Source organism: Motacilla alba, chromosome 2 (genome assembly GCF_015832195.1).
Source record: "Motacilla alba alba isolate MOTALB_02 chromosome 2, Motacilla_alba_V1.0_pri, whole genome shotgun sequence".
NCBI classification, from domain to species: Eukaryota; Metazoa; Chordata; class Aves; order Passeriformes; family Motacillidae; genus Motacilla; species Motacilla alba.
Window position 1 is genome coordinate 78,497,144 of NC_052017.1, and position 27,983 is coordinate 78,525,126.

The following is a 27,983-nucleotide window of genomic DNA, read 5'->3' on the forward strand; positions in this document are numbered from 1 at the left end:
CAGTTTAATAAGGAAAATAAAGTCCTGCATGCAAGCAAAGAAGGTAGTACATTCAACACTTCCTATAGGCTCCATCACCTATAATGTCACTTGGGAAGGCAAACACCATTTCTCTGAATGTCCCCCCTTTCTCCTTCTCCCCCTGCTTTACAAACTGAGGATGATGCCACTTAGTCTGGAATACCCCTTAGGTCAGCTGTTATGGCTGGTCTCCCTCACAACTTCTGGTGCTCCCTGAGCCTTTTGTTGGTGGGGTAAGAAAGCCTTGGTACTGGCTAAACACTGCTCAGCAGTGACTAAAACATCCCTAAATTATCAGCATTACTTCCTGGACAAATCCAAAACATGGCCCTGTACCAGTTACTAGGGAGAAAATTACCTCATGCAAACCCAGCACACAGGGGAACTGGATTACAAGTGAACAAAAAGGCTGAGTGCAGAGAGTGGCACTTGACATTCCTTATATTGTCTAAGATTAAGGAAGGGCAGACTGAGTTACAGAAGACTTTTTGGACACTATTGCAGGACAAAAAACTTCAACCCTCTTAATTTACTATTTTGAGTACAGTTTGCCTTCAAGTATCTATTCTATTTGTACTCAAATCAGGTGTCTTTCCTGCTTGGCTGAAGGAACAGAAAGCATCCTCTGTGAGGGTGCTGGAAGCATTCAGAACTCCTAGAAAAGCTGAAGACACTGCTAAAGTATTATGACCAAAAAAAAAATAAATTTGTATGTTGTATGAAAAATAGTAGAAACTTCAGATTCTTGCAGCAATAAATCCTTCATGTTGCTGATTTTGGAGCTGTGTCTTGTAATCTGTGCACTAAATCATATTTTCCTGTTCCTGTTTGTGATTCTCATATTGTTGTTGTGACTAGCACCTATGAAAGTAATTGTTGCTACAGAAGGTTGAAGAATGGTCTAATTGCAAATTTTAGACTAACTTAAATGACTTCACTTCTGTTATCAGAATGAAGAAGAAGCTGGGACTTTTTGACTGAAATGTATGACTTAAGCCTTTGTATTTTAGATAATAGTTTACAAAAGAAAAAATACTAGTTTTTTCCACAGCACGGAACACACAGTGTTCCACAAACACTAACAATTTTAAGAAAAATCAGATTTTTACTATGGAAAAGAAGTGTTTTCTTTAGCAGATAATAGAGGGTGGAGTATTTAAGCTCCAACTGCTATGGGATTATGAGATCATAACTTGGATGTGTGATCAGGTGCCAGAAGTTTGAGTCAGTACTTTCTCCTGATTTACCATTTTATTCCTAAAATATATATATACCAAAAGCATTCTAAATGTCTAGCATGGAGAAAATAACATGCATTCTGCCTCTCATGAACTTCATTTGACATGTTTTAAGGTGCAAAAATGAAAAATGTGGAAATTGAGATTTCTCAAATCCATTTCTAATGATCTCTAAGAAGGAATTAAAACTTCCCTTCTTCCTGCTCTGAATTGTTTTCTCTTTTCAAAGTTTTTGACCTCTTCAGGAAGAATGCTTCTTGTATGTGGTGAACTGTTTATTAATATAAATCAGGTCAAGAAACACAGAACTCCTTTGTATGAAATAATTTCTTTTACTCTTGGTTTTCTATGAAATGTGTGTGCACATTTTTGAGGGAAATGTAAAATCCAGCAGAATGGTGGGGGAGAGAGTGAGAGTGCTCTCCACCAGTGTGGCCAGGTGATGTGTGCCTGCTGAGCACCCTCTTACACTGGTCTGTCTATGCCTCCAGTGCAGCACGTGGTAGTGATAAGGATTAGGAATGATACTAAGCCCTGTCTTTTCCTTGGGACTTGTCCAAACTCCCTATTATTGCTTCTTATTGGAGTATGCCAATCAAATGTAAATTTTGCTTACTGGTTTTTAGATCTCTCTGCACCCATGTTATCCAGTAATAGTTATCAAGCATCTCTAGGACCATTTTCTACTCTGTTGTGCATTATGTTTGTTTTTTTCTAATGTAAACTAAAATCTTCAAAGACAAAAAGCAAAGAAAGGAGGAAGTAAGAAAGAGTGATCCTTTTGCCAGAGGGAATGACTTCCTATAAACATGGCAACAGCACTTTAGGAGTTTGCAGGTGCAGGCCATAGGGAATAACAACACAAGAATATTAGCACCAGAACAGCAAACAGAAAAAGAACCTACCCACAGAGGCTCTGGAAAACAGCTTGGGTGCAAGACTACAGAACTGTAAGCCTCTGGTGTTATTGAGGTGAAAGCACCATGCCATAAGATGTTTTCAGATTTGTTGGAATTTAAAAGATGAAGTTCAAATCTACTGAAATACATGAGGGGACTGTAACAGTCTCAACAAAACAGCGAGCTTAACTTTCACCTGTGTTGGGGTTATTTTATATCCCTCCCAGATGATAGGAGCAGGCCTCTGGACAGTTGTTTAACTGTAGGGAAGAGGGAATTCCTGCTAAAAGCTGAGAAGCAGACTTTTCAAGAGTGTTGGTTTAGCCACATGCAGACAATGCAGTAACTTTCAGGAAAAGCTTTTGAAATCTTACTTTGATTTCTCAGGAGCACTGTTACAACAGTATTCAATTAAAAATAACCTTAAATCTTAAGAAAAATGTGAATAAAGGGGTTTGGATATTACTTTCCCCCTGTCCCAGCTTGCTATATTGCAGCCATGGGATCATGGCTGGAGAAAAAGGCACTGGAAGTACTAAGTGAAAGAAAAGTCTCAATACAATGGTCTGTTAGGGGAGAGCCTCCAGAGGTCCATTAAAGGTAGTAATCTAAATCTTAGGTTAATCAATAAATAAAAGAAGTCTCTAGATGCTTAGAGCATAGAAGTGCCCTGTTAGAAGATGACTTGTTTCAGAAAGAATGAAAGACTAAAAAGAGAGGGAAAAAAAATTATGGTATGAAAGCCAACACTACTACATTGGCTGTTTGGCAAACAGTATGTTTTTCATGACATAGCTGCTACTATTAAAAATTGACAAGTGGGTTTTTTTTGTTATTAGTCAAAGAATTTGGTATCATGAATTAAATGTACTTGGTTGCTGCAGCTCTGTTTAATTAAATTTTTATCAAACTTAAATTTTAAGGAAATGAGTAGGTAAAAGTTGCATTAAATAGAATCTGGTTTGGTGGTAAATAAGCCAAATAGACTGAAAAATGAGTAAGGCATTCTTAAAGACTACTTGGAAGTAAATATTAATTTAAAATGTCATAACCTTACAAAATAAAAACACTTCCCCCATCACTTTCTACATTTTGAAATCTAGGTGTGGAAGAATTTTATTTCCTTTAGTTGTGCCTGTATTAGTAAATTAGAGGAGGGGGAGAAAACAAACAAGACATTTTACTTTCAGTGTTTTCAAACTGAAGACTTCTTATATGAGCTAGAAACACAGCTGGACAAATATCTCTTCCTGAGTTACTGTGGAAGAAGTGCCATGCAACTTGTATTTTTATCTAATGCATCTAGCTCCTTTCAAAGATGGTCTGGTAGGCACACCTCAAACTAAGACTGGTAGGAATGGTGCAAAGGACAGCTGGAGGTCTAAATAACTCTAAGTGACTGGAAAAAAACCCCAGCAAGCTCAGCATAGCTACTGAACTGTTTTAATGAATATACTGTGCATAACAGGGTGATACAGTACAATGGAAATACCTTTTTATTAAAATCTGTAATGGCATAGATATATAGTGCACAAGTTACTTACATCCTGTTTGCTATATGGTCAAACTTTTATGATTGGACTGTATCTTAAAGTTTTTTTCACCCTAAATGATTCTATCACTTACTCAGTATGAGTACATCATGTCCCAGCTGCAGAGGTGGCTTCTGTCTCAGGAGCATAGGAAGTGCTTTTCTTGTGACCTGTAGGTCAGAGGAGTTACTCCTGTGAGCTCAGTGCACCTGTGAATGGAGATTTAAAAAGCTGTAGAGCAGTTTAGTTCAGCTGTGTCTGAACAACTCTAAAAAACTGTAAATGATTGTGGTGAAAAAGCCTAAATTCAGCACAGCAATAGAACCCTTCAAATGTTAATATTACTAAAAGGGAAAAAAAGATTTTTTTTATGTGTTTAGTTGCTTCTGTGTGGATCCAGGTGCTCTTTTGGTGCTGGCAACTATGGTTAGGATAGTTTTAGGATATTGAACAACTCACAGGGCCTGAATCAAAGGACTCGTCTGATATCTAACCAGAAAAAAATGTGAACTTTTAACTGACAAATTTTTTTTGGTTGTTCCATGGAAAACAAATTATCCAAATGGAAATTTTGTTATTAGTGCTAAGCTACACAGAAACATCTCTGGTACAACCAAGCTTTTAGTTTATTGATTTACTTGTGAGGTGTGTATAGCAGAAAAAAAAATCAGGCATGTGTCTTTAAGGCCTGCGCTACTGAATCCCCTTCCAACTAAAGTAAATAAAGGGCAGTGGAACAGAAAATACAAACAATTATAAACATCACTACCTTCACTTAAAAGGATAACAAAACAGCTTGTAGAAAGTAGTTGATATATGTAAAAGTATTTACCACCTTAAAAAGTGATAAATGACATAAATAATGAGTTTGCCCAGCCTCCCATGCTGATATAGAAAAAGTACAAATAATTTTTTGATCTTTACAGTGATAAAAGAAGTTGCATTATACACAAATTTCTGTTTCATCCTCTAATATGCCTAAAATGGAAATGTTAAAAACTTGTCTCCAGTAATCTTTTGTATTTTTTAGACTGTGCATTTGTCTTAGGCTTAATGAAAAAGGGAAATTTTAACCAGTAGTGATCATGACCCCTTAAATTAGGATGACTACTAATTTCTGTATGTTAGCCAGCTACTCACAAAAGTAGAAATAGGCTTCATGGTAGTAATAATCAATTCAGAGACTATAATTTTGATGTGAATTTTGGTTTAGATTTGTTATTTTCCCATTTGCTTACACTGAATTTTCATTTGCCATTCTAACACATCCTGGTTGCTCAGTCTTGGAAGTTCCTGTAATTCACTGTGCTCCTCCTTATTACTTTGAATAACATACTTTTGTCTGCAGATGTCACTCTTGTAGCTTTTCCTTTTTTCGCCTGACTGCGCAGATATCTGGAGCACTGCACTTACACCTTAAAACTGTCGCTGTAAGGTCCAACTATTAATTTTTTTCCTATCCTCTCTCCATTCCAACGTTTAATCAAGTCTCTATCTTTGAAGGTCATTTCCTTTATGCCTTTCCTAAAAGCACTTGACAATTGATCTTTTTGAAAGCTTTATTTGCAAATCCATATAATTTAGCTCAATCTTCTTCACACCAATGCTTATTAACTTCTTTAGTGAACCTCAGCAGTTCATGATGAGTGTTCCTCTCTTTCACAAAAATCTTTTTGGGTTTTCCTTTGGAAATTAAATAATTTGAGCTGCCTCTTAATTATATGCTTTAATATAATGCCTGTTACTTTACTTACCAAGGCTTCCTCATCAGGTGTTTCTCATTCAACTAGCCCTGACGGTGTGCATTTATTTTAATAGCCAGAGCCCAGTCCTCTGATAGTGCTACAGAAAACATGTCACATTAAGAAGTTTTACTCCTTTGTCTTTGAGTTCCTTCACAATTTTTGGGCATCTAGCCATCTGAGGCATTACTTTCCATTCATTTAGAAAAAAAGTTTTTTTGTCTTTTTTAGCTTATAAAATCATAATCTGGCCCTAAAATATTGCCTCCTTAATGGGAGGTTTCTGTGAAGAAAATATTGAATTCTGCAGCAAAAATATATAAAAATTTAGTACTCTTCTATTGCTTTTTTATAGAATCATAGAATGGTTTGGATTAGAAGGGATCTTAAAGAATATCTAGTTCCAACAGACTAAGCTGCTCAAAGCCCCCTTGAGCCTGGCCTTGAACACCTTCAAGGATGGGGCACACACAGCCTCTCTGGGCAATCTGTTCTGTTGTCTCACCATTCTCACAGTAAAAATTTTCTTCGTAATATCTAATATAAACCTACCCTCTTTCAGTTTGAACTTATTTCCCCGTGCTCTTATAAAAAGGCCCTCTTTGTCTTTCTTGTGAACTCCCTTCAGGTGCTGCTGGAAGGCCACAATTAAGTCACCCCAAAGAATTTTCTCTTTCAGGCTGACCAAACCCAAATTTCTCAGCCTTTCACCTTAGGACAGGTGCTCCCTCCCTCTAATAATCTTGTTGGCTCTTCTCTGGACTCACTCCAACAGGTCCATGTCTTTCCTGGGCTGGTTGCAGCACTGCAGGTAGGATCTCACCAGAGAAGAGTAGGGAGGCAGAATTCCCTCCCACCCCTGCTGCCCATACTGCTTTGGATGCAGCCTGGGACACATTTGGCTTTCTGGGCTGCAAGAGCACATTGCTGGGTCATGTCCAGCCTCTCATCCACTAGCGCTCCCAAGTCTTGCAATGCCATGGTTTTTGAAGACATTGTGGGAAGTTTCCTATTATCGTGGTGCACCATGGCAGGGACCTCATTATCACCACTTTGTATTTCTTATCAGCTGTTATTCAGTCTGCTTCATTTTGCCTTATTGCATCTTTGTCTAAGCTGTCAGGTTTTAATTTATCTGGATTTTTTCCATGTCTTTGTTGTTCCAGCTTTTTGGAGGATACCTGCTGGCTTTTGCTCTACTTTTTAGCTATGCTGACTGGCTTATGCTTTTTCTCAAGTTTGTCCATGGTAGGAGCTGTGCAATTGCACTCTGTTTTCAGTATGGTGTTCTCGAATAGTTTGCATGAATGTTGTCTGCAAAGAATTAATTATTTTGACTGGTTATTTCTATCTTCTTACTTTTAGTGGTTCCCCAGTTTGAAGATGCATTGTCTTTTCTAAAGCTTTTGTTAGTGCTGTTGTGATGACCTACCCTTAAGGGGAAGGAAGCACCTGATATTTGTAAATGCTCTTTGGTCAACAGGAACAAAAAAAAATGTACGAGTGTCTGCAAACAATTAGAAACTTTTATTACTAAATTACACACTTGGATGCAAATTGGTGTGTAAGTCTCTGACCTACTATATTAACACCCAACAGGGGTTTGGATGAAAGAGTGTGGCGGAAAGAATGGAAAAATTTAAAGAGGGAGAGATTAATTAAAGAAAAAAATTAGAAAGTAGAGGAAAAGCAAGAGAGAGAGTGAGAGATGAATTAAATAAAGAAAGTAACAGAGAAGAAGAGAGAAAATGATCATCACTTCTGGTTCCAGCATCAACCCAACAGATAAGAATTGATTTAGCTGTGTCAGTCCACCAGTGAGACACCCAGGGTCCTGGGGGCCACTGCCCAGGCTTGGGAAAGTACTTTTTTTATGGACAAATTTCTCTCTTTCTATGTAAGTTAGTTGTCATGTGCAGGCCTTTCTGGAAAGGCATTGGAGGGCTTTGGGGATGTCTTCTTGGTGTCTCAATCCCGTGTTACAGTTCATGCCCACTTCCTGACACTCATTCCTGCAGTTGTGCTGTACTGTGTCGCGGTTTCTTCCCAGGGAAAAGTGCTGCTCTATCTCCAGCCTGGCCTTCCTTCTCCAGCAAAGTCTTGTTCTTTCTCATGATGTGTTAGCACCACTCAGGTTGTTGTGTGGCCTGGGAGGAGTGTGGGGATGCATCACCACAAGACATCTTGTCACCAGTCAGGTTCTCTGGGCCTCTAGAGCTGTGAGGTTGTTAAATTTAGTGTTTTATTTGAACTCTAATATTTTGAACCTGATGTTGGGCCTTTTTAGGCACTGAGGCCTCGTGTTTTTGAATTATGAACCTTCTATTATTGATGTCTCAAAAAATTAGTATCAGCATCACAATCTGAAATGGTATTTCCCAGGTGTATATGAATACAGCTGAAGTTACTTACTGATTCTGTTCCCTGCCATGGACTTCTCCCTTGTTCCTGTCAGCATGTCACAGGCAATACTTCCAGGCTAATTAGGCAGACAGCAATATCATATGCTGTGTCTATCTTGTTTGTGACTGAAACTTTATGCTGTTGGGCTCTGGTTGACTCTCTAACTTGTTTGAACAATGAACTCTTTTAAACCAGTGTGTATTTTTCCACATTTCCTATGTATCAAATACCTTGATGTATGGCACAAGGTACCAATGGATACCCTCCTTATGCTATTTTGGTAGTTTCTAGTGCTATTGTTACAGCCATTTCTTAGTTTGAAGACAGTATCCCAGATGCCCCAGCTTAGTTCCTAGGACTTTTCCTGCTTAGGCAAAAGCAGTTATACACTTGTTCTAGTTTTCTGTTTTCTCCCACCTTGTTCAAAAGGACAATCTTTTCCTGTCTGACCTTTTGCTATGATTTGCAGTGTGACAGGTAGAACCTTCTGCTTTATCACATCATTAGCTCCCTGTATTTCACACAAGTGGATATGTATTTTGGGAACAAATGATCTTTAGGGCCTGATAACATTTCTTCAGGCTGGGTTTAAAACTTCCCCTCTAATATTTAAGAGTAAAAGCCCCAAAGTTTATCTGAATTGTTTCTTCCAAAACCATTTCTTTAATGTCAGGAGTGTTCTCATCTTCCAGTGAATCTGGGCCTTGTTTTTTTCCTGGTCTTCAGTTGCATGCTGAGAATTCATCATTCTCTTTAGTCTGCACTTCTAGGGATATTGTAATATCTGAGTGGTGCTAGGGATGCTTGAAGATCCTGAGGTAGGGTATTTTTGTCTTTGATCGTTGTGCTGGCTAAGTTGATGGGTACAATGTCCACATAATTTGAAATAGGAAAGAGTGTGTGTAGGTTTGAGGTGTGAGCTTTCACAGTTCCTTAAAAAATTGAAATATGTATCACTTCCATTGTTACCTGAATGGCAGTTTTCTGTCCTTGCAATAATGTCTCTTCATTTGGTAAGACCCACACATCCTGTTTGTCCTGGTAAACAGAAGGCTAATTATTTATCTGTCAACTATATAAATGTTTTATCTTTAAATTTAATTTTTTTATTGGTGGATCAAATAGGCAGGCATAGCCTGGAGAACAAATGTTTTGCCTAAAGCAGAAGAAGGAATTACACTAGGACTTCCTACATGGTAGGCTAGTTCTTTAAACAGTACTGTCTTTCACATAAACTCCTTGTTGAATAGCAATGTAACTTGGTTAAAGTCGTAGTCATATCTGTTACCTCATCAAGCAAGTAAGAAGTATAGTTTTCAGCTATGATAGGTTTTCTTTTTCTCTTTTTTTTTCTTTTTTTTAATATCTTTGAGCTGAAGAGATTAGGTGGCTGACAAATTGTACACTTGTTAGATATTTTAAGACAAAAAGCATTTTTTGGATGGACAAGCAATCCATGTGCCTACTAGTGCAGGAAATCACTAAATAGGTTGAAGTTTATTTTTTCTTAGCAAAGCAGGTAAGAATACTTGCCTTCAAGGTATTAAAGCCTCAGTGTTATTTGACTTTGAAAGCAGCTCAAGGTAATGTCTTCCTTTAGTTCTGGTTATTTGCATTGTAGCTGTATCAAGAGAATGCAGCAGAGTCGAATATCCTTTAGGTTCCTCCAGTTACATTCAGTGTAGATTTTCATCTGTGATTTGCCAGTGGTCATCTCTGTAAAGAATAGTTCAATTGCCAAATTTTATATAGACTATTTTATGAAAAAAACCATGAAAGTCATTTACAATTTCAGCTTTTAACCACTAGATGGTAGCTAACTGCTATCTACTACTCCTAATTTCCCATAGTAAAAGAACCCTAGTTGCCAAAACTGTGCAATGTAACACCAACAAAAAACCCCATAGAATCATAGAATATACTGAGTTGGAAGGGACCTATCAGGATAATCGAATCCAGCTCCTGGCCCTACTCAGAACACAGAACACCTCAGGAGTCACACCATTTGCCTGAGAGCCTTGTCCAAGTGCTTCTTGAACTCTGTCAGGCTGGTGCTGCGACCTGGGGAGCCTGTTGCAGTGTTTAGTCACCCTCTGGGTGAAAAACCTTTTCCTGATATTTAACCTAATCTTCTTCTTACTCAGCTTCAGGCAATTCCCTTGGGTCCTGTCACTTGCTACCACAGAGGAGAGAGCAATATCTGCCACTCCTCTTCCCATCACACTCTGGGGATGGAGCCTGCAGAACCCCACTAGTGAGTGATCTCCAGCCTGATGTTACCCCATGTATGAATTTTGGTACTGAAACACGAACAAAGTATTTTGACATTGTGAAATGAACTTTCATAATTCCTAAAATAGTATGACTTTTTGTTTTTCATTATTTTAGTTTGAAAAATGTTTCTCTGGCACAGTTGTTTGTGTGCTTCATAGTTTTTTACTCATCTGCACAGCAGTAATTTACCACAAATCTGACTTAATGCTTTGCTGGGTGCGGAGCAGAGCCAAGGCTAGCCAGAGACATATGACAGACTAAAATTATTCTTAGAATTCTCAGTCATAATACAAAATCCTCATTAATGTATAAATTAATTTATTAAAAATAATCCAATTTCACCATGGATCTTGCACTCCTGAAGCATCTGGAGAGGAAATGTGTTCTTCAAATTAGAGATCTGATGGTGTATCACCAATAAAATAAAGGTAAAAGGTTGGTTTAACCAACTTTTTTAAAAAGTTGGTTAAAATCTGCAAGAAGACTTTTTTTCCCCCAAATTATAAAAATGTTTCTATAAGTCAAATCTGGTACTGGGATAGAACAAGGAGCTCTGCCTCAGCAAGAACTGTTCTGGTCAAAAATCTGAAAAAGCCAACCTAGATTATTTGATCTGTTTACATAGCCAGTATACGCTATCCAATCTAATGCTCTAGTGGATATAAAGCAAATTCCTTAAGCAGTATTTTTATAGCAGTTTAAGCCAAAATCAGCTAAACTATATTTAAGGCTGAACATTATTATTTTGGTGGCTTATAAGCCAAAGAAGAGGTAGAGGTTATAAGAGTCTGGCATGTAATTGTTGACCAAAAGGTTTCTTCTCAGCCATCTGGGTTGGTTGCATTAATTAAACTGGCTCTGCTGGAAGTCTGATTTTTGACCTGAGGACAGCAGTGACCTGATGATGGCAGTTAAGCACTGTCTCAACCACTTCATTATTTTCCGTTTTCTTTTTTATAACTTAATGAGATGGAAGATCACAGGAAGTTAAATTCCATAAACATCAATTATCTTTGAATGACTCTAACCAATATCAGTGTATAATCTAGTACTGTGAATGCAGGCTGGGCTAAGGGTTCTGAGGATATATTACAGCTGCAACGAGAATTCCTGTGTAAGGTAATGATTTGTGATTATTTGATATCAACACAAATATGGATTCCTTTCATGGGTTAGATTAATCCTTGTCATGATTGACAGCCATTTTAATTCTAAAAATGTTACGTTCCAAGTTGCTTAAATGACTGAGATTTCTGGGGTTCGAAGACTGTTTCTTTTTGCAAATGATAAATGAGCTGACAGAGATGCTCACTTAGGCTTGGCATTTACAAACAAGAAAACTGGTTGAAGATGGGCAAGTTGAGAGAAGATTTAACTTCAGGGATCATGAGATTGTGGAATTTAAAACGCTAAAAGAACCTTAGACTTTAGAACATCAGATTTTTGACTTCTTGAGGGAATCTTCTTGGCAGAAACCCATTAAGGACTTTTCTAGAAGGAAACAAGGCTGAAGAAAGCTTTGTGACCTGCAAGTATAACATCATTGGAACACACAAGACAGGCCATTCAATGTGCAGAAGGAACAGGAGACCTTGTAGGAGGCCAGAATGGATGAACACAGAGGGAATGAATGTAAACATGCAAGCTGCCTTAGAAGCTTGGGATGAAATAGCATCAGGGCCACCCAAGAAGGACATAGACACAATGAGTTCACAGAGATAGAGTTAAGAAGCTCTCCTGGAGTTCAGACTTGTGAGGAGGTCAAAGAGAAATGACAATATCATTTTTAAGTACACTGACAGCACAAGAAAATGTAGGCCCACTGCTCAGGGGAACAAGAGATTAAGGAGCAAAGAACAAGGGAAGGCTGAAGTTTTCAGTGACTTTTAAAATGAGTTTTAATGAGCTGGCTTTGCCCTCTGGCTCTTTTAGACGTTGAAGACTCCTTGCATAGTGAACAAAAATGAGGGATTATCCATGGTAGGCAAAGGAAGTGTTATAGAGCACTTAAGTCAATTGCTTCCATAGAAGTCCATGGGGGCAGATAATATACACCTGAAGGTCGTGAGAGAGGAAACCAATGTCATTTTGAGGCCCATCTCCCTTAGAAAGGCCATGATGATCTGGGGAGGTTCCTGATAACTAGAAAAAGACAAATGCTACACCTGTCACAGAATCAATTGTATTGGAAAAGACCTTTGAGATCATTAAGTCCAACCTGTGACTGAAGACCACTGTGTCAACTAGATTATGGCACTGAGTGCCCACTTAAACACCTCCAGGGACAGTGACTCCATCACCTCCCTGGCCAGCCCTGCCCAATGTCTAGGCACCCTTTCTGTGAAGAAACTCTTCCTAATATCCAACCTAACCCCCCCCACAGTGCAGTTTAAGACTATGTCCTCTTATCTGTAGAAGAGGAGAAAAAGGAGGATCCTGGGAATGACACACCAATCAGCAGCTCCTGGTAAGATTGTGGGGCAAACAGTTTTGGAAGCCATTTCATGGCACATGAAGCACCAAGAAGCTGATTGTGAGCAGCCATCATGGATTTACAAGTGTCACATTCTTCATGATCATCCTGATTGCCCTCTGTGGTGAGATGGATGATGTGTAGAAAAACGGGAAGCAGCAGTGGTGGGTACTAAAAGAGCTCTGCTCGTTTAGCCACAGGAAGAAAAGGCTAAGGGGTGATCTTATTGCAGCCTGTAATTGTCTAATGAGAGGGTAGAGACAACAGAGCTGAAGCTTTGATTAATGCTTCGTTAAGGTTTGCGGTAATAAGAGCCAACATACACAAACTGGAACGTGGCAGATTTCAGCTAGATGGGAACAGTCTTTATGCTTGGTGGTCAAGTTATGTTGGGCACAGTTATATAGCCCCAGAGGGTGCAGAATTTCCACCCTTGGAGATATTAAATCTGCAAACATCTCTGAACAACCCACTCTAATTGGACCTGCTCTGAGCAAAATACTGGTCTAGATAACTTTTGGAAATTTAAAAAAATTCTTATAACTTTGTGATTCTGTAAGTGATTTGCTATGACTTTATAGCATTTTAGGAAAAAGATCCATGATTTTTAGCTGGTTTTTCAAGGGATTAAGTAAGTAAGGGTTTTTTTTCTCCTTATTTTTTTTAAAAGATCTTTTATTGCTGCATGGTGAAGTTGAGCCTGTTGGGCTGACCTTTTACTTTAGAAATCACATACAGCATGCAAATAAGTATAGAATCAGAGAATGGTTTTGGTTGGAAGGAACCTCAAAGATCTACTGGTTCCAACCCCTCTGCCATGGGCAGGGACACCTTCCACTAGACCAGATTGTTCAGAGACCCATCCAGCCAGCCTTGAACACATCCAGGATTGGGGCATCCACAGCTTCCCTGGGCAACCTGTGCCAGTTCCTCACCACCCTCACAGTGAAGAGCCTGCTGTCCTGCAGTTTAAGGCCATTCCCTCTAGTCCTATCACTACTATGCCGTTGTGAAAAGTCCCTCCAGCCTTCTTTCAGGTCCCCCTTTAGGAAATGATAGGTGTTGGAAGGTGTCCCCAGTGCCTGCTCTTGTCCAGGCAGAACAGCTCTGGCCCTCTCAGCCTGTCTTCACAAGAGAGCTGCTCCAGTCCTGTGATCAACTTCGTGGCTCTCCTCTGGACGCCTTCCAACAGAATGTAAATAATTAATTCCTCAGTGGTTTAAATATGTCCATAGGAATTTACTTTATATGTAATATTTAATAGCATGTTTAATTTGAAACAATAACTCCGTAAAGGGTTCAGAGAAATCTATGGATGTTTACTTTTACCCTAAATGCAATTTTTTAGTCTTTCTCTTTCAAACATGTATGCACAACTGAATTTGACTACAGTAGGTGGGGAAAATGTAGATAATGCAGGGAAAATGGTTTGTACTCATGTGATTTTTGTCAATGCTAAGGTTGTCAAGTGCTTTTACACATTACTCACATTGATATGAGTGGAAGCAGAAATATTTAGGGACATTTTAAGCCAGAAATAGCTGTAAAATATCTGTTTTCTTGTTACTAATACTGGATAATTAGGTTGTTTTTCTTGGCATTTTCAAGAGGACATTGGATTATGTTCAGTCACTGAAGTGGAAAAAAATTAAAGCTCTTTTAGGAAGAAAAAAACCTAACATTTGCTGAAGAAAAATTTCTGTATTAAGCAACCATTGTACGACTGAAAAATAAGTGTAACTGAACGTACTTGTATAGAAGCATGAATAGAAAACTCAGTAATTTACAAGTCTGTAGGTAAAAGACATTTGAAAGTTGCTTGACTGTTGCTGTATATTTAAACAGTCACCTGTGACAAGGAAACAAAGATGCCTGTTGACACAAGGATTTCTTCAGAAGGCTAAACACAAATCAGAGAAGCAGTTATAAAATCGACTTCTGCAAATACTTATGGTGCCCTTGAGTATGATGAATTGTATCCAGCCGTGTTTGTATGTAAACAGTATCACCTTAACAACACTGTGGTTGGTAGCAGTAACTTTCAAGGCCTAATCTATAGGCAGTAAATTCTGGTGGCTAGAGACCTCTTGTTTCTGTGGTAGTGCAATTTAATTTTCTAGCAATTTGTATGCACACTAGAACTGAATTTTAAATACAGAGATAAGGTTAATAGGTGCTGGGTTTTTTATGTCCTTACTATATTTTCCAGAGTTATTTTAGCATTCCTAGTGAAAGGAAAGAAACAAGTGCAAACAAAAGGTTGGGGGGAGTACAAAATTATGAATGTAGAAGCTTTCCCCATGGATTAGGGATTGCTCCTGAAAACCAGTGCTTGATGCTTATATTGAATAGTACAATGTTTAGAGCCGGAAGAAAGCAACTTTGGAAACGAAGCATTGGCAGAGTGATAAAGGTAAGGAAAACTGAATTTTGAACTAGGTTTAGACTAATAAATACACAATTTATTAGTCTAAACCTAAATAAAGGTGTGTATTGAGGGGAGAGAGCATGGAAAAAAGTGTTTTAAAATAGGCGTAAGTGGATGATGTTAGTTGCACAATTTGTTTTGAAAGGCAAATTTGCACTGGGAGGTGTTTATGCATTTGGCTAGTGGTGCTTGTATCTTGCCCAGATTGTTGCAATGGTCTGGTAATGGTATAATTTCACAAATGCTAAATTAGTACTCTAAAGGGTTTGATGTTAGACATGGCAACAAAACATGGGTTGACTCTGCCATGAAGGAAAATAGAAATGTAACTTCACTTTCCCCATACTTCTAAGATGGGAATAGAATTTTGAAGGCAATACTTAGCATTGAGAAACCACAACAGACTATAGAAGTCATTAAGATACTTAGACTAATTTTAAAAGCTGGTTATTTAAGCAAACTGTTCCTGAGTTAATGCAATGTGGTAACACATATGCAGAGCTCTGATTTTTGAGATTTAAGAGTTAGATAAAGAAGGGAACTACCCTAATTCTTTGGGGTTTGTATTTTCTTGGAAAGAAGAAATAAAGACATTGAAACTTGAAAATTGAAAACTCAGGGTGCTTTAAAATATGTGAAATGGTGTGCAGTTTACTTTTGAAGGGAAATTCATGAGCAAGGCTTATGTAATATAAAAAAAATCTTAGCAAGTTAAAGGAGAGACAAAGGAATTCCACACTGCTTAAATAAATTTTTGATAAGTCAGTAAATTAACAATAAAACATTGTTACTTTTTGATTCTTTCACAATTGAATTTCCCTGTAAAATCTCGCTCATCCATAAGACTTTGATTTCAGCATGTCTAAATTCAGTGATGCACAGTATTCTGACAAGAAAATGCATTATTTGCTGGATAAAGAGTGTTCAGAACAAGTTTTATTTTGCGTGCATTTGACTTGCATACTAAACAACATTCTTGCTAACTCTATTCAGGGTGTCTGCATCAGCAGCTACAGTCTGTAATGGAGAAGCTGGCAATAGTCAATAGCTGGTTTCTAAGCCTCGTGTTTCAAAAAATGCACCCCTTGAATCTCTGACTTGTGCTCTTTTAGTACCTGCTGCTTAAATATATATACTTTTTAGCAGCTAGCAAACTTTTTGAAAATTTTAATTTAATCTCAAATTATTTCTTCAGATTGATGGTGAGATGTTTATGGGTTTAGGTATATGAAAGATCAATTTAGGAATCTCTCCCTTTTCTTGCTTCAGGAAAAGATGTCTATTGAAATTAGTTTCCTGTGCGAAATTTTTAGTATTTAGGTATTAGGAATTTTAAGGTTTTATGTAACATAAATCAAGCTACATGTTGTTACTGGACTAATCATCAGAAAAGGACTTTTCAGTTGATGAGTTTAGCTTTGGACCTTGATTTGTTATGGGACTGTGTCATATAACCATTCTTACCTTCGTAACCAAAAGTGGTAAAAGGAACCCAAAACTAAACTTGGCCGTGTTACCTGTGTTGTTCTTTACATGAAAAACTGAGCTGAAGCTGTACCATAAAAAACTTGGACAATCTTTCCAGATATCTAAGTGAGACAGTGTTTATCTCTTGTAAATACTGCATCCTCCTACATTATGGGACACTAGGAAGAGGTGTTGATGTATGACCCTGATCAGAGTTGCTGCTGATACTTTTCAGGATTTGCATGTTGGTATTACTGCATGTAACAGCAATTTCTCTTTTATCTACATAAATGATCCTCTGTGAGTTTCAGCTTCCTTCCATCTTCAAATCTTAGTCTTTCAGTGTTCTATGAAATTCTGAATTACATAGAGCTGCCTATTCTTGGGTAATATTTTTTTGGTATAGGTTCTGTTTAGGCCTCTGTACTACTGTAGTGAATACTGCAGGATATAAAATTACAAAAACATGTAGGCCATGACCACAATGCTGATTTGAAGTGAGATGTGAGGGTAGCTAAAGGGGAAAGGGAAGAATGAGAGGTAGAAATCTCAGCATTTTCTTCTAACAATTATCTGAGATTCTTAATCCTACGTAAAGAATACCTTAAAAATTCATTATTTTAGTAGTATGCAAATGGAAGCTCACAAGATAGACTGGGAGACAGTTTCCAGCATAGCCTCTTAGTGTTTTTAAATACATAAAAATAAATAAATTAGTGACTTGCTATTGAAAGTACTGAAGTTAGGTTTCCTCTACTTTTCTGTGTACAACCTAATCCTAAAAGTGAGGCAGAAAATTAGTCTCTTCTAATGACTGCAACAACAAATGTGCAAGTTTGTGATAAAGCAACATTTCATTTGGGAAGGAGGTTTGTAGAAATGGTAACTCATCAAAATAAAGAAGCATGACAGCTTGAATTGTATTGAGTGTTCTTGCATTGCATTGTAGCAACTCTCAGGGAAAAATGCGTGGAACTTGCATTAGTAATAGAGTTATCCAACATATCAAAACAAATGCCTTCCAGTGGTGACATGTGATAAATACAAGTCAAAGTCTTAATCTCCATAAAACTATAGCTTTACCATTTAGTTAATAGTTTCCTTTTTCTCTAGGTATGGTTCATTAAGTAATTTAAGTTAATTGCACTTATTAAATTTTGTGATATCTTAATGAACATTCTTGTTATTGGAATTAGACATCAAATATTGCCCAGTGCTGTATGAACAGCTATGCACAACAGCTTATATATTTCTTATAGGGCTTGAGACACAGCCATTTAAAAAGTTTTTAAAACTGGAAACAAACATTGGGGCATGATTGCTCAATTTGAGAAGAAGGTGCTCATGATTTCAGCCTACACAAACAGCAACTTGTAGAAGAAATGGAGGTTTTGAACATGTCAAGAGCATCTGTATAGGTGGAGGTGGTGACTTAAAAACCAGTGTAACGTAGTCCTCTATAGTAATATATCTGGAGCTCTGTATTGGAAGCACAAGCAGAGTACAAAAGTAGTCTCTCTGTAGTTTAGGTAAAACAAAAGGCTTCTTCTGTATTAAATAGAAAATAATTGATAGAGTATTGGATTGTATTACTATTTTTTAAAAGACGCCCTATCAGTTGTGTTCAAGTTACTGTAACAAAAGTTTTGAATATTCTGTTATTATAATCTAGTGTGAATGAAGCTGATTCAGACAAAATGGTTGCTTTTTGCATGTCTAATGAGGAGGAAAATTTCTGCTGATGTTTAAAAACCTGCAGGAAAAGCCAATCCTGTGATGACACTTCACTTTCAGGAAACTGAATACTATGTTAGGGTATGGGAGGGGTAAAATAGTACAAAGCACAAGTATGAATTAATCTGCTACTGTGTTCTTCAGACATATCTGTGTAAAGAATAGGATTTGTATGTTTGTCTTTTATATGGAAAAATATTTCAAATGCATTCAGCATTTATGAAGGCATAGTAGTTACAAGTTTACCAGGTATTTGAAAATTCCTTCAGAAAGTAGGAAAGATATTTACATAAGGGTATAAAGTATATTATGCAAGTCCTTTTGGCTCTGCAAAAGCTTGTGGATAAATCACTCATGCATACTTTATAAAGTTACTAGTTTTCTCCTAATCACCAGGGAAATAAGGATTGAATTTACCACCAATGAAACATCATTCTAAATTTCTTTGGAAAATGAAATTATATTGAATCTTGTAACCCGCAAGTACAATAATACCAGTAACTATTCCAGAAGGCTATTTTGTCTATAATGTAATGAGGTGTGTTACATACGGGATTTCAATTTAATTAGAAGAGTAGGCTTACTGCTTGAAGAATGGTATAATAGCTATAGTTAAGCACATTTGTAAACACTTGTGTACCTTGAGGCTTGTGGTTTGTTTTGCTTCTCATTATATTAAAGAGATAATGTATAAAACCCTAGCTTCCTCCAGCAGCATCTGTCTTTATTAGAGAGTGCTTACAATATCTTCCACGAATAACAAAGATCAGTCAGAATCCTGTCTTGACTTGATGGTCCTATGTGACTAGACTGAAAAGCTGAGACGAAGGACTTAGGGTGTTGAAGGTAACTTGCAGAATCATGGGGCTGTACATATAAAATATTTTTTTTTCCAACAAAGCCTTTCAACAAATAAGCTTTCTGTACAACATTATTTATGATAGAAATATTGTGATAAATCTGAAAATGGAACAACCAGCAACAAACTGTAAAATTGTAACAAAGGCTGCTTCTAAAATTTTCACTTGAGCGCCATAGAAACATAAATCACAAATGTGGATTGAATGTAATAGCCGTTACTTTAAAAAATAAATTTTAAAGCTTTCTTTATTTTTGTCTTCAAATAAGATAGTGAATTTTTCATTATCCACTTTGTATTTAATAACAGCAAAAGCTCAAGGATGAGAGGGAGGCTAAACGTGCTTGTCTGGACAGCAGACATGATTACTTACTGGATATTGTTGCCTCTTGCGTCAATCTGGACAAAGCAGAAGTAGAAGATGCTATTCTTGATGGAAACCAGGTAACCTGATGAATTTGAAAGTGAAGCTCGTAATATACTTTGGAACTAATATTACCATTAAATTCTTGGTGAGATAGTTTTCAGACTTCACACCTGAGATCAGTTAAGTCTTCTGCTTGAAAAAATATTTTTCAGCATTTTAAATTAATTTGAACAAAAGTGTCCTTAATTCCAGGACCTATTGTAATGATATTGATTTTTAAATTGGTTAGAATTTCTCCTTTCCAGTGGTGATAGTTAATATGCTAAAACCTCTGACTGTATTTCATAGTGAAACCACAGTGTGAAGTCTCCCAGTCCTTGAGTACACAGTAGAAAGAGGTTCAAGAGCCCTTTCCACAGCAGGTTATGTGTTGTTGTTTCCGTAAGGCTGCCAGCAGCATTTGTGAGACTGTATTGCGGTCTAGTTTAGCAAATTAAAATAAGTAGAAGGTATTTGACAAAATACAATGGCATATGTGATCTAACTGTGACTGCATGACGGCTAATACAAATTCATATATTGAGACATTAAAAAATATCACTTAAAAAAAAGCACTAGGTAGATGGAAGTAGATATTTTACTTCCTGACACTAAAGTAAACATGACCATGGTTTGGGTTTTTATGGTTTGTTTTCTCTTGTATTTTTTTTTCCATCTGCATGCCTTCAATCTATGCATTCCCATTTCAGGGCTAATACTGTTGAGAAATTGAAGAAAGTCCAGTAAGAAAAAGAGGGGACACAGGGCACATGAAGTATGAGATGAGGGAGAAGAAGAGGTTCAATCACAGCGAAGTAGTAGCCTGCAGCTGCTTGAAGAGTGGTTGCAAAGATGACAGAGCTGAACTATTCTCAGTGGGTGCAGATAATAACTCCAAAGATAAAGCCACATCTTGTAAAATGGCCACCAAGAGACCCTTCTTCACCAGGAGGGTAATGTGGCATGGGAATAGGTTATTTAGTTGTGGAATTTCTGTCCTTGTGGTTTTTGAGACTCAGCCAAGGCAAAAGCTCTAGATGATTGGAGCTGTTGTTGGTGACACAGGAAGCTGGCCTCAAGACCTCCCAGAGGTCCCTTCTAGCATTTCTATAAGTTCATGAGATAGCAAATGAGCAGTGCAGAACGTCATGCACATTAAAAAGCAGAATTTGTGTCAGCCTTTGTGCATTCTATCTCTAAATGGATTTCCTGGCAAACTATAGTGCCTGAGAATAGCTGTCAGTTGAGGAAAATATTGGCAGTTTCTAGACTTGGAAAGAGAGAAGTGTAATAGTTGTTTTGACCTCATCTTGGAGGGCTCAGCCAAGACTTTCTGGAATAGCAGTTCATTATCTTGGTGCAACTGAGGCTTGTTATTAATGGAAGAGGGATAATTGTGGCTTTCTTCCAGCTTCTGGTGATCTTTTAGCCTTTTTTCTGCACTAGAAAGCACAAATGGTACCACCTCATGTTGCTGAAGATGAACTTGAATGAGACTTTTCTCCTAAAGATAGCTATGTAGTTAGGGGCTACATAGAAGAGTAACTCCGATCTAGAAAAATAGTGGATGAGGCCAGACTTTCACGTGCTGAGACATGCATATTAGCATAAAGCAACTCAGTTTCTTCCTCAGCTTGTATGGCCTATACATGAGATTTGTGGACTGCATTACCAATACCTGCTTCAGTGATGCTTGATGGCAGCCTTGAATTGATGAAGAACTGAGAAATTGTCCTGATGCTTGTAAATAAGTAAATAAGCAAAGTCTTCCTGTGTTGCTGTGATATGAATCAAATCAATGACATATAATGATCTCAACATGATTTCCAACAGATAGAGCGCATGAACAGGTTCCTGGCCCCTGGAGGTCTGCGTCATCTGATGTTCTACTGTCAAGACGTGGAAGTAATGGATACAGGTAAAGCAACTTATATTCTCCTGCAATGTGTTACACTTGTGCTGAGCAAATGTGCAAGGAAAACGAAAAGAGTCAAGTTCTTATAAACTGGGACTTAAGGCAAGACAGGTTTGGTCATAACAAGGCATTGATCCCTGTTCATGAAATGACGATTGATGAAATTATTGAAGCTTATTAGTGCACTTCTGCATGTTGCTACTATGAAGCAGCAAAGTACTTCTTAGTGAGCTCAGCAGCTCTTGCCTGTGGGAATTTGTTTTTGATAATTAAAAGGTAACTTTCGCACAAGGTGAGCAGTGACAGATGCCATTCCTCTCCCCTTCAATCATGACACCTGCTGGCCCTAGAAGCCATCCACATTTCTTGGCATGTGACCATCCATCTAGGTGGTCCTGTTACATGACAAATGCCTTCATGAGAACCACATTATGGGTAGAAGGGTGTTACCCCAGAATTCCCTTCTGCACATACCCCTTTAATGAGTGCCCCCATATTCCACATTTCTGGGGGAAGCCTTCTTCTCCCTCACCGTGAAGGTAGCTCAGGATCCCTGTGATAAGGACATCTGCCTTTTGCCCATGGCCTCTCTCCCAGAGGCTCTAATGCTGCTGCTATTGGGACTAGCCAGGTGCTCTGTGACCTCTCAGAGCCTGTTACTGGCTGGTGGGAGCTCACACCACTTGGTTACCCTGGATGAGGAGCCCTGTAAACATCTATGCTTAGCTGTATAAATGTGTTTATACATAGGTAAACATGTACCTAGATGAATGTACAAAGATGGATTTATATTTCATGCATTCTCAGTATATATGTATGTATCCATTTTCTTCAGTATATCTGTATACATCTAAAAGGGATAAAAGACTATTTAATATGATATAAGCAACTTTAATAAAAAAAAATCAGTGCGCATAGAAACACAGTTAAATGAAAACACAAATACAACCACTAATTTAGAAATCTGATGAGCAAGTTTTAACATGCCTGAGATGAAGTGGTGAAAGTATGACAAAGAGAGTGTGAGACAAGGGTCAAAGACTAGGAATCTAATGAGTGTTGCCCATGCCCACCAACAAACCAATCAGATCACACTACAGTATGGTATGATTTTGGTAACCTTTTGGGGTTTGGTGCTAAATATAGGCAATATGGAAAGCAGTAGAAAAAACACATAAGCAAAACCCAAATGAATTCATAGCAAGGCATGCATTGGGTGAATAAGCAAAAGTACCTAGAACATCATGCAGAGGTGGAAAAAAAGTTAAAAAAAAAGGTAGTGATGGAGAAGACAGTGGGGATTAAGTGAGTGGGCTGGAGACTGACTGCCCACAGCTGTAAGTGCAGTCACTTGTAATACTGTCAGACAATAAAATTTCTGCTGTATGTTTTCCCTTTGTAGGTGGAGCAGAGTTTGTGAAAGAATTATCTGTGTTGATTGTTTAGGGCTGTGGTTCACAGGCTGTCAAAGCAAAAATCTCAGTTGTGGTGGTAGCTACTAACTGGTAAAGCTAAGTAAATTTTTGTGGCATTACATGCATTCTCTTGGCAAGGGCACTTACTATGGCAACCTCACACACAAGCTGGTTTTCTGATCCTGATGTGGATCAACCAAAATTTGTAGTATGGCAGAAGATGATCCCATGAAGGGAATGTACAAGGAATTTTGTGTTTCTGCAGAGCAGGAGACTGTATCTCTGAGTTCAGAAAGATCTACTTTAGAGTCCTTAAGTGTCATTTAAAAGTTTGATTTCTTGCAGTGTTTTGAAGATCACTATTCATGTGAATTTTAAAAACTTCTAGCACCCTTTTCAGTAAGAGTACATATTTTCTAAAGAGAATGCAGGTTATACTACCTACTTCACCTCCACAGATTGTGGGAAAACTCTGATTGCATTTGCTGGTCTTGCTTCTGTAATTACTTGTGGCACTTTCACCCTGGCTGGATGCCAGGCACCCATGAAAGCTGCTCACTCACCTTCCCCTGCTACAGTTGGACAGTGGAGAGAGAATTTATCTAAGGTTTCATGAATTAAGATAAGGACTGGGAGAAAACACTTCAAGGGCAAAACAGGCTTGACTTAAAGGTACAAAGTGAATTTATTACCAACTAAATGAGAGCAGGATAATGAGAAGTAAAATAAGGCCTTAGAACCACCTTCTCTTCCCCCAACCCCTCCCTCCTTCCCACCAACAAGGCAGGGAGACAGTGGCGTGAGGGTTTTGGTCAGTTATCACCCATGGTTTTCTTTCACATCTCAGGGAGAGGAGTCCTTCCCCTGTGAGACTGTGGGGTCGCTCCCATAGGAGACAGTTCTCTGTGAACTTCTCCATTGTGGTTCCAATCTCATGAGCAGCAGTCCTCCCAAAACTGCTGTGTTGTGGGTCACTCTTCCACATGGTGCAGTCCTCCAAGGACAGGCTGCTCCAGCCTGCAAGCAAGGCACCCCTCTCTCCTCCGTGTTTCCTGCTGGATCACAGCCTCCTCCAGGCATCCACCCACTCCAGCATGGGCTCCTTCCCATGTTCTTACCTCCTCCTTTTCTCTGTCTGGATATAAAACTGTGCCCCAAACTTTGTTTTGATTTTCCTCTCAAATACGTTATCACAGAGGCATTACCACCATCTCTAATTGGCCCAGCCCTGGCCAGCAGCATGTCCATCAGGGATTGGCTCTGCCGGACATGGTGGATGCCTCCAGCAACTTCTAACAGAAGCACATCTCTGGCCCCTTCACTAACAAGAACCATGAAAAACTGAAACATTACTGCAGTGTAAAGATAGCACAAGTTTATTAGCAGGCAATACATCAAATTAATAACATTTACAGAGTCAGGTCTTTTGCTGGTGACAGAGCCTTGCTGTAATTCTCAGGTATATGAAAAGGAGACTTCTTCTGAGCTGCAGTGAAAAAAGGGAGAAAGAAAGATTATGCAAGCAGAAGGATGGGGAAGGAACTTATGGTGGCCACCTGATCCAAAATAGGGATCCCTTGTGCAGATGGTCATGTACCTGAAAGAAATAAATATGCAGAGGAGTCTATCACTTTTTGGATGTTATCCTTTACCTGCTGGTATTAACAACTTACTTTTTCGTCTTCTTATTGTAGTGGTACCTCACTGAGAGGTGTATGCATGCAATTTTACTCTGAGCTAATACTGAAAAGCTAGTAACAAGGTAGCGTGAGGTATTGTGACCAAAAACATATAAGAAATATTTTACCCCCAAAGACACTGCATCTTCTTAGTGACCCTTTACAAGTGTTGCCAGCAGCCTGAACATGGGAGCAGTATATTCATGTTGGGGGAAGAAGAAAGGACAAGGAAGTCCCTTGTAGCTCCCTTATTGGTTTTTGTTTGTTTGCTTTCACCCTAAAGAATCTGCTATGGCTTCTTTCTCCTTGTTTTCAGAAGCACCCTATTTCTTTTTTTTTTTCTTTATGTTTACATATTTTTAGGGAAGGACAGTTGATAATAGGTCCTCTAAGGTAAAATACATCACTACATTTTCGATTAGTGATTTTGATTTTCGATTTTTTATTTTTCTTTTTCAAGCAAGAGAGCATTATCTCCAACTGATAGAGCCTATAAAAGGACCTTGAGCCTGAACCATTATTTAGAAGGATTAGAAAAAACAAATAAATGAATAGAAATGAAAGGCTTTTGATGCAAGGATGGCAAAACTAGATGAAATATTTCTTACTGTGCCATGAAGACTCTGAATGCTGCATACTTTCTGTGGATACTTCCATGAGATGCCTCCAGGAGACTGGGACTCAGTGAGGCACAAATAATGACTGAACTGTTTGTGTAGAAAACTTTTCTTTGAATTAAGGATCAATGGGTCTTAATTGTTTTTTTGTTTGAATCTCTAGAGTACTTTGGCCTTCCAGGAATAGGAATGGATTCTCATTTGACCAAGAAGACGAAACTGAAAGTATTTGTGACAGAGGGAAAAGAAGTTGCTTTAACTGGTGTATGCATTTTCTTCATTAGATCTAGTTTTTCTAAACCAGTCACAACTGAGAATATCTATCAAGTAAGTTAGTGACTGCTCATCTCTGTACATAATCTTGTTTAAAATTTTTTTTTACTATGAGGTATTTGCTCTCAGCATATAATTTGACAGCTCTTGACATGAAGGAATGAGTAAAAGGACCCACATGGGTTAAATGAAACAGGACAAAAGGAGAGGGGAATGGAAATAAAGATATTATTTTGTGGCAGCAACTTGATTTATATCATTGACATGAAAAAAGGATACTGTGGAAGAAAATTTAGGACAATCCATAATGACAGAGTAATTAATCAATACCTAAATACTAAGGTGTTAAATTTCAAAAAAATTCTAGCAAATTAATTTGAAATACAAAAATTATTTTACTTTTGAGAGTGTATATGTAAATTGTATGTAACTAAGTTTTTACTGGTGAAAGACCCCTTGTGTTGTGTCTCTTTTACAGGAAGTAAATTTTAATATGATGGATATAGGTCGAGATGGCTTATTAAAAAGTGTTGAGCACTTGATATCAGAAATATTCATTCCAGCCTTACAGAATATGGACCGTGGCTGGGTTGAACCTCAGCAAGTTCCCAGTATTAAGCAGGACTTCCTTCGTGCCCTTGAAGCATTTGTTAGTGTCCTGTCAGGAACTCAGCAAAGTCTGTTGGAAAAGGTAGTATGTTCATGTGGGAAATAGAAAGTGAGCTAGCTGAAGAAAATCTCTAGCTCTGGACGTTTTGAATTAACTGCTGTTGTAGATTACTCATAAAATTGCTTCTGTTAAATTGGAGAATAACCCAACACTTCTGTTTATTGTCATCAGTAACACATTATACTTCGATCTGTGTTTTTAATAGTTCTGTAGGTGCTGCTGTTCTTGTTTATTCTGGGGCCAGTTCTTTAGAGCTATTAACTTCTTGAATTCCCACTGGCTGTGGGAATGAAACTTGATTTTCCAACTCTTGAATGTTCACTGAGTATTGTATGACAAACTGTTGTTGGTTTCTACTCAGCTTTTGGGAAGGAAAGGGCATGAGAGCACAGCTGCCTGATTGGTGAATTCTTCAAATTCTGCATTCTAGAATTTTCCACTTCTGGCTCAAGCCAGTTTAATTTAGACTGAGCTGGGAATAAGAAGTGAGATACCCCAAGTAGGCCAATGAGTCAGTCTTTAAAGTTCCTAGGTTATTTGTCATGAATATTCAGCATTTAATTTTTTTTTTTAAACTTATATTTTAGGTCAGCCTGAAGAAATGTGAAACATATGACCTGAAAACTCTAAGAGGACCTTCAGATTACTTGATGGTTGCTAATAGCATAGAGGCTCTTGAAAAAATAGAAGTCTGCATGAGAGAATGGACCAAACAAATTGAACAGGTGATACATGGGACAAAGGTGAAATATAACATCTACGTCTTGGCAGATGAGTTTAATCCTGTTGGTGTTATAGCTGCCTTTCTATAAATTTGGATGAGTTCAGTCTCTTTATTTTAAAGTACTCTTGGTATATTTTTTGTGCTTTTACTTTTTCAATGGAAATATTACTGAGAGCTTTTTCCATTTGCTTGTTGATATGGGATACACAGTTTGGGAAGCTTAGTCCCCTGTCTTTGATAATTACCTGTTATTAAACTACAAAACAGTTAGTAGTTCCCAGTGGTTTTAATGAAAACAAAAAGAACACAGTAATTGAGTGAACACTGTTCTCAGTGGTCACATTTGTACTTTGAAACATGCTTTGCAGGTTATTTGCAGAAAATGTAATTGTCTGTAACAGTGCTCTTGGAACAGAAGGAACAGAATCTCTTTAACTTGGAAATAAAAGGACCAAGGAAAATCAAGTTTCATATATGAGGTGGAGGCTAAGTTAGGTAATTTATCAGGGAAGGTTAATACCATTCGATAAAAGAGGAGTCAATTCATGCTACCTCTGCAGATAAAAAATATGAGCATGACTCACATTACTGTATGATAAAAGGTTCTTGCAGAAAATGACCAGTTGAGAAAAGAAGCAGATGACCTTGGACCACGAGCAGAGCTTGATTATTGGAAAAAGAAATTGTCAAAATTCCACTACCTTATGGAGCAGCTGAAGAGCCCGGATGTGAAGGCTGTGCTTGGAGTACTCACTGCTGCTAAATCCAAACTGCTGAAGGTTTTTATTTTAAATTATGACAGATATAAGTACTAGAAATGCTCTTTATACCCTAGCTCATTTTGCTAATGCTGGTGGGGGAAACATCGAAACATCTCTGGCTTTTGTTTTCCTTCTCTATTCCTTAGCTTGAGTAGATAAAATTTAAATCTAGTTCAATTTATTGAAAAAGACTAGGAATCCCCTCAGTCTAAAGGCTGATAATGTACTTCATCCACATGGCTCAACAAAAATAAATAATTAAAAATATTTGAAAACTTGATTATTAAATCAGAATATTGAATTAAAGAACTGGATATTTAATGACAAAAAAATGAATCGCTCAATTTTTTAAGCCTCCTTTTTATGTTTTTACAGTGCCTGTCAAAATTGTTTGTAGAATCACAACTTCTTACATTGACATAACAAATTTAAAGTCCCATCTCCAACAGAAAA

General features: G+C 37.9%; 1 protein-coding gene across 8 annotated transcripts in view; it reads left to right on the plus strand.

The window, feature by feature from the left end:
• Positions 1-27,983, plus strand: part of DNAH5 (dynein axonemal heavy chain 5) — a 137,031-nt gene that overhangs the window by 5,088 nt on the left and 103,960 nt on the right. For 4 of the 8 annotated variants that reach the window (XM_038128809.1, XM_038128805.1, XM_038128810.1 and 1 more), the window contains exons 2-7: positions 19,380-19,514; positions 21,310-21,394; positions 25,266-25,429; positions 25,854-26,066; positions 26,633-26,770; positions 27,372-27,548. In XM_038128809.1, the coding sequence (XP_037984737.1) occupies positions 19,380-19,514; positions 21,310-21,394; positions 25,266-25,429; positions 25,854-26,066; positions 26,633-26,770; positions 27,372-27,548 (912 nt within the window). Of the gene's footprint in view, positions 1-14,395; positions 14,996-19,379; positions 19,515-21,309; positions 21,395-25,265; positions 25,430-25,853; positions 26,067-26,632; positions 26,771-27,371; positions 27,549-27,983 lie in introns of those variants that run through there. The other 4 variants (XM_038128807.1, XM_038128808.1, XM_038128811.1 and 1 more) reach the window with 4 other exon arrangements.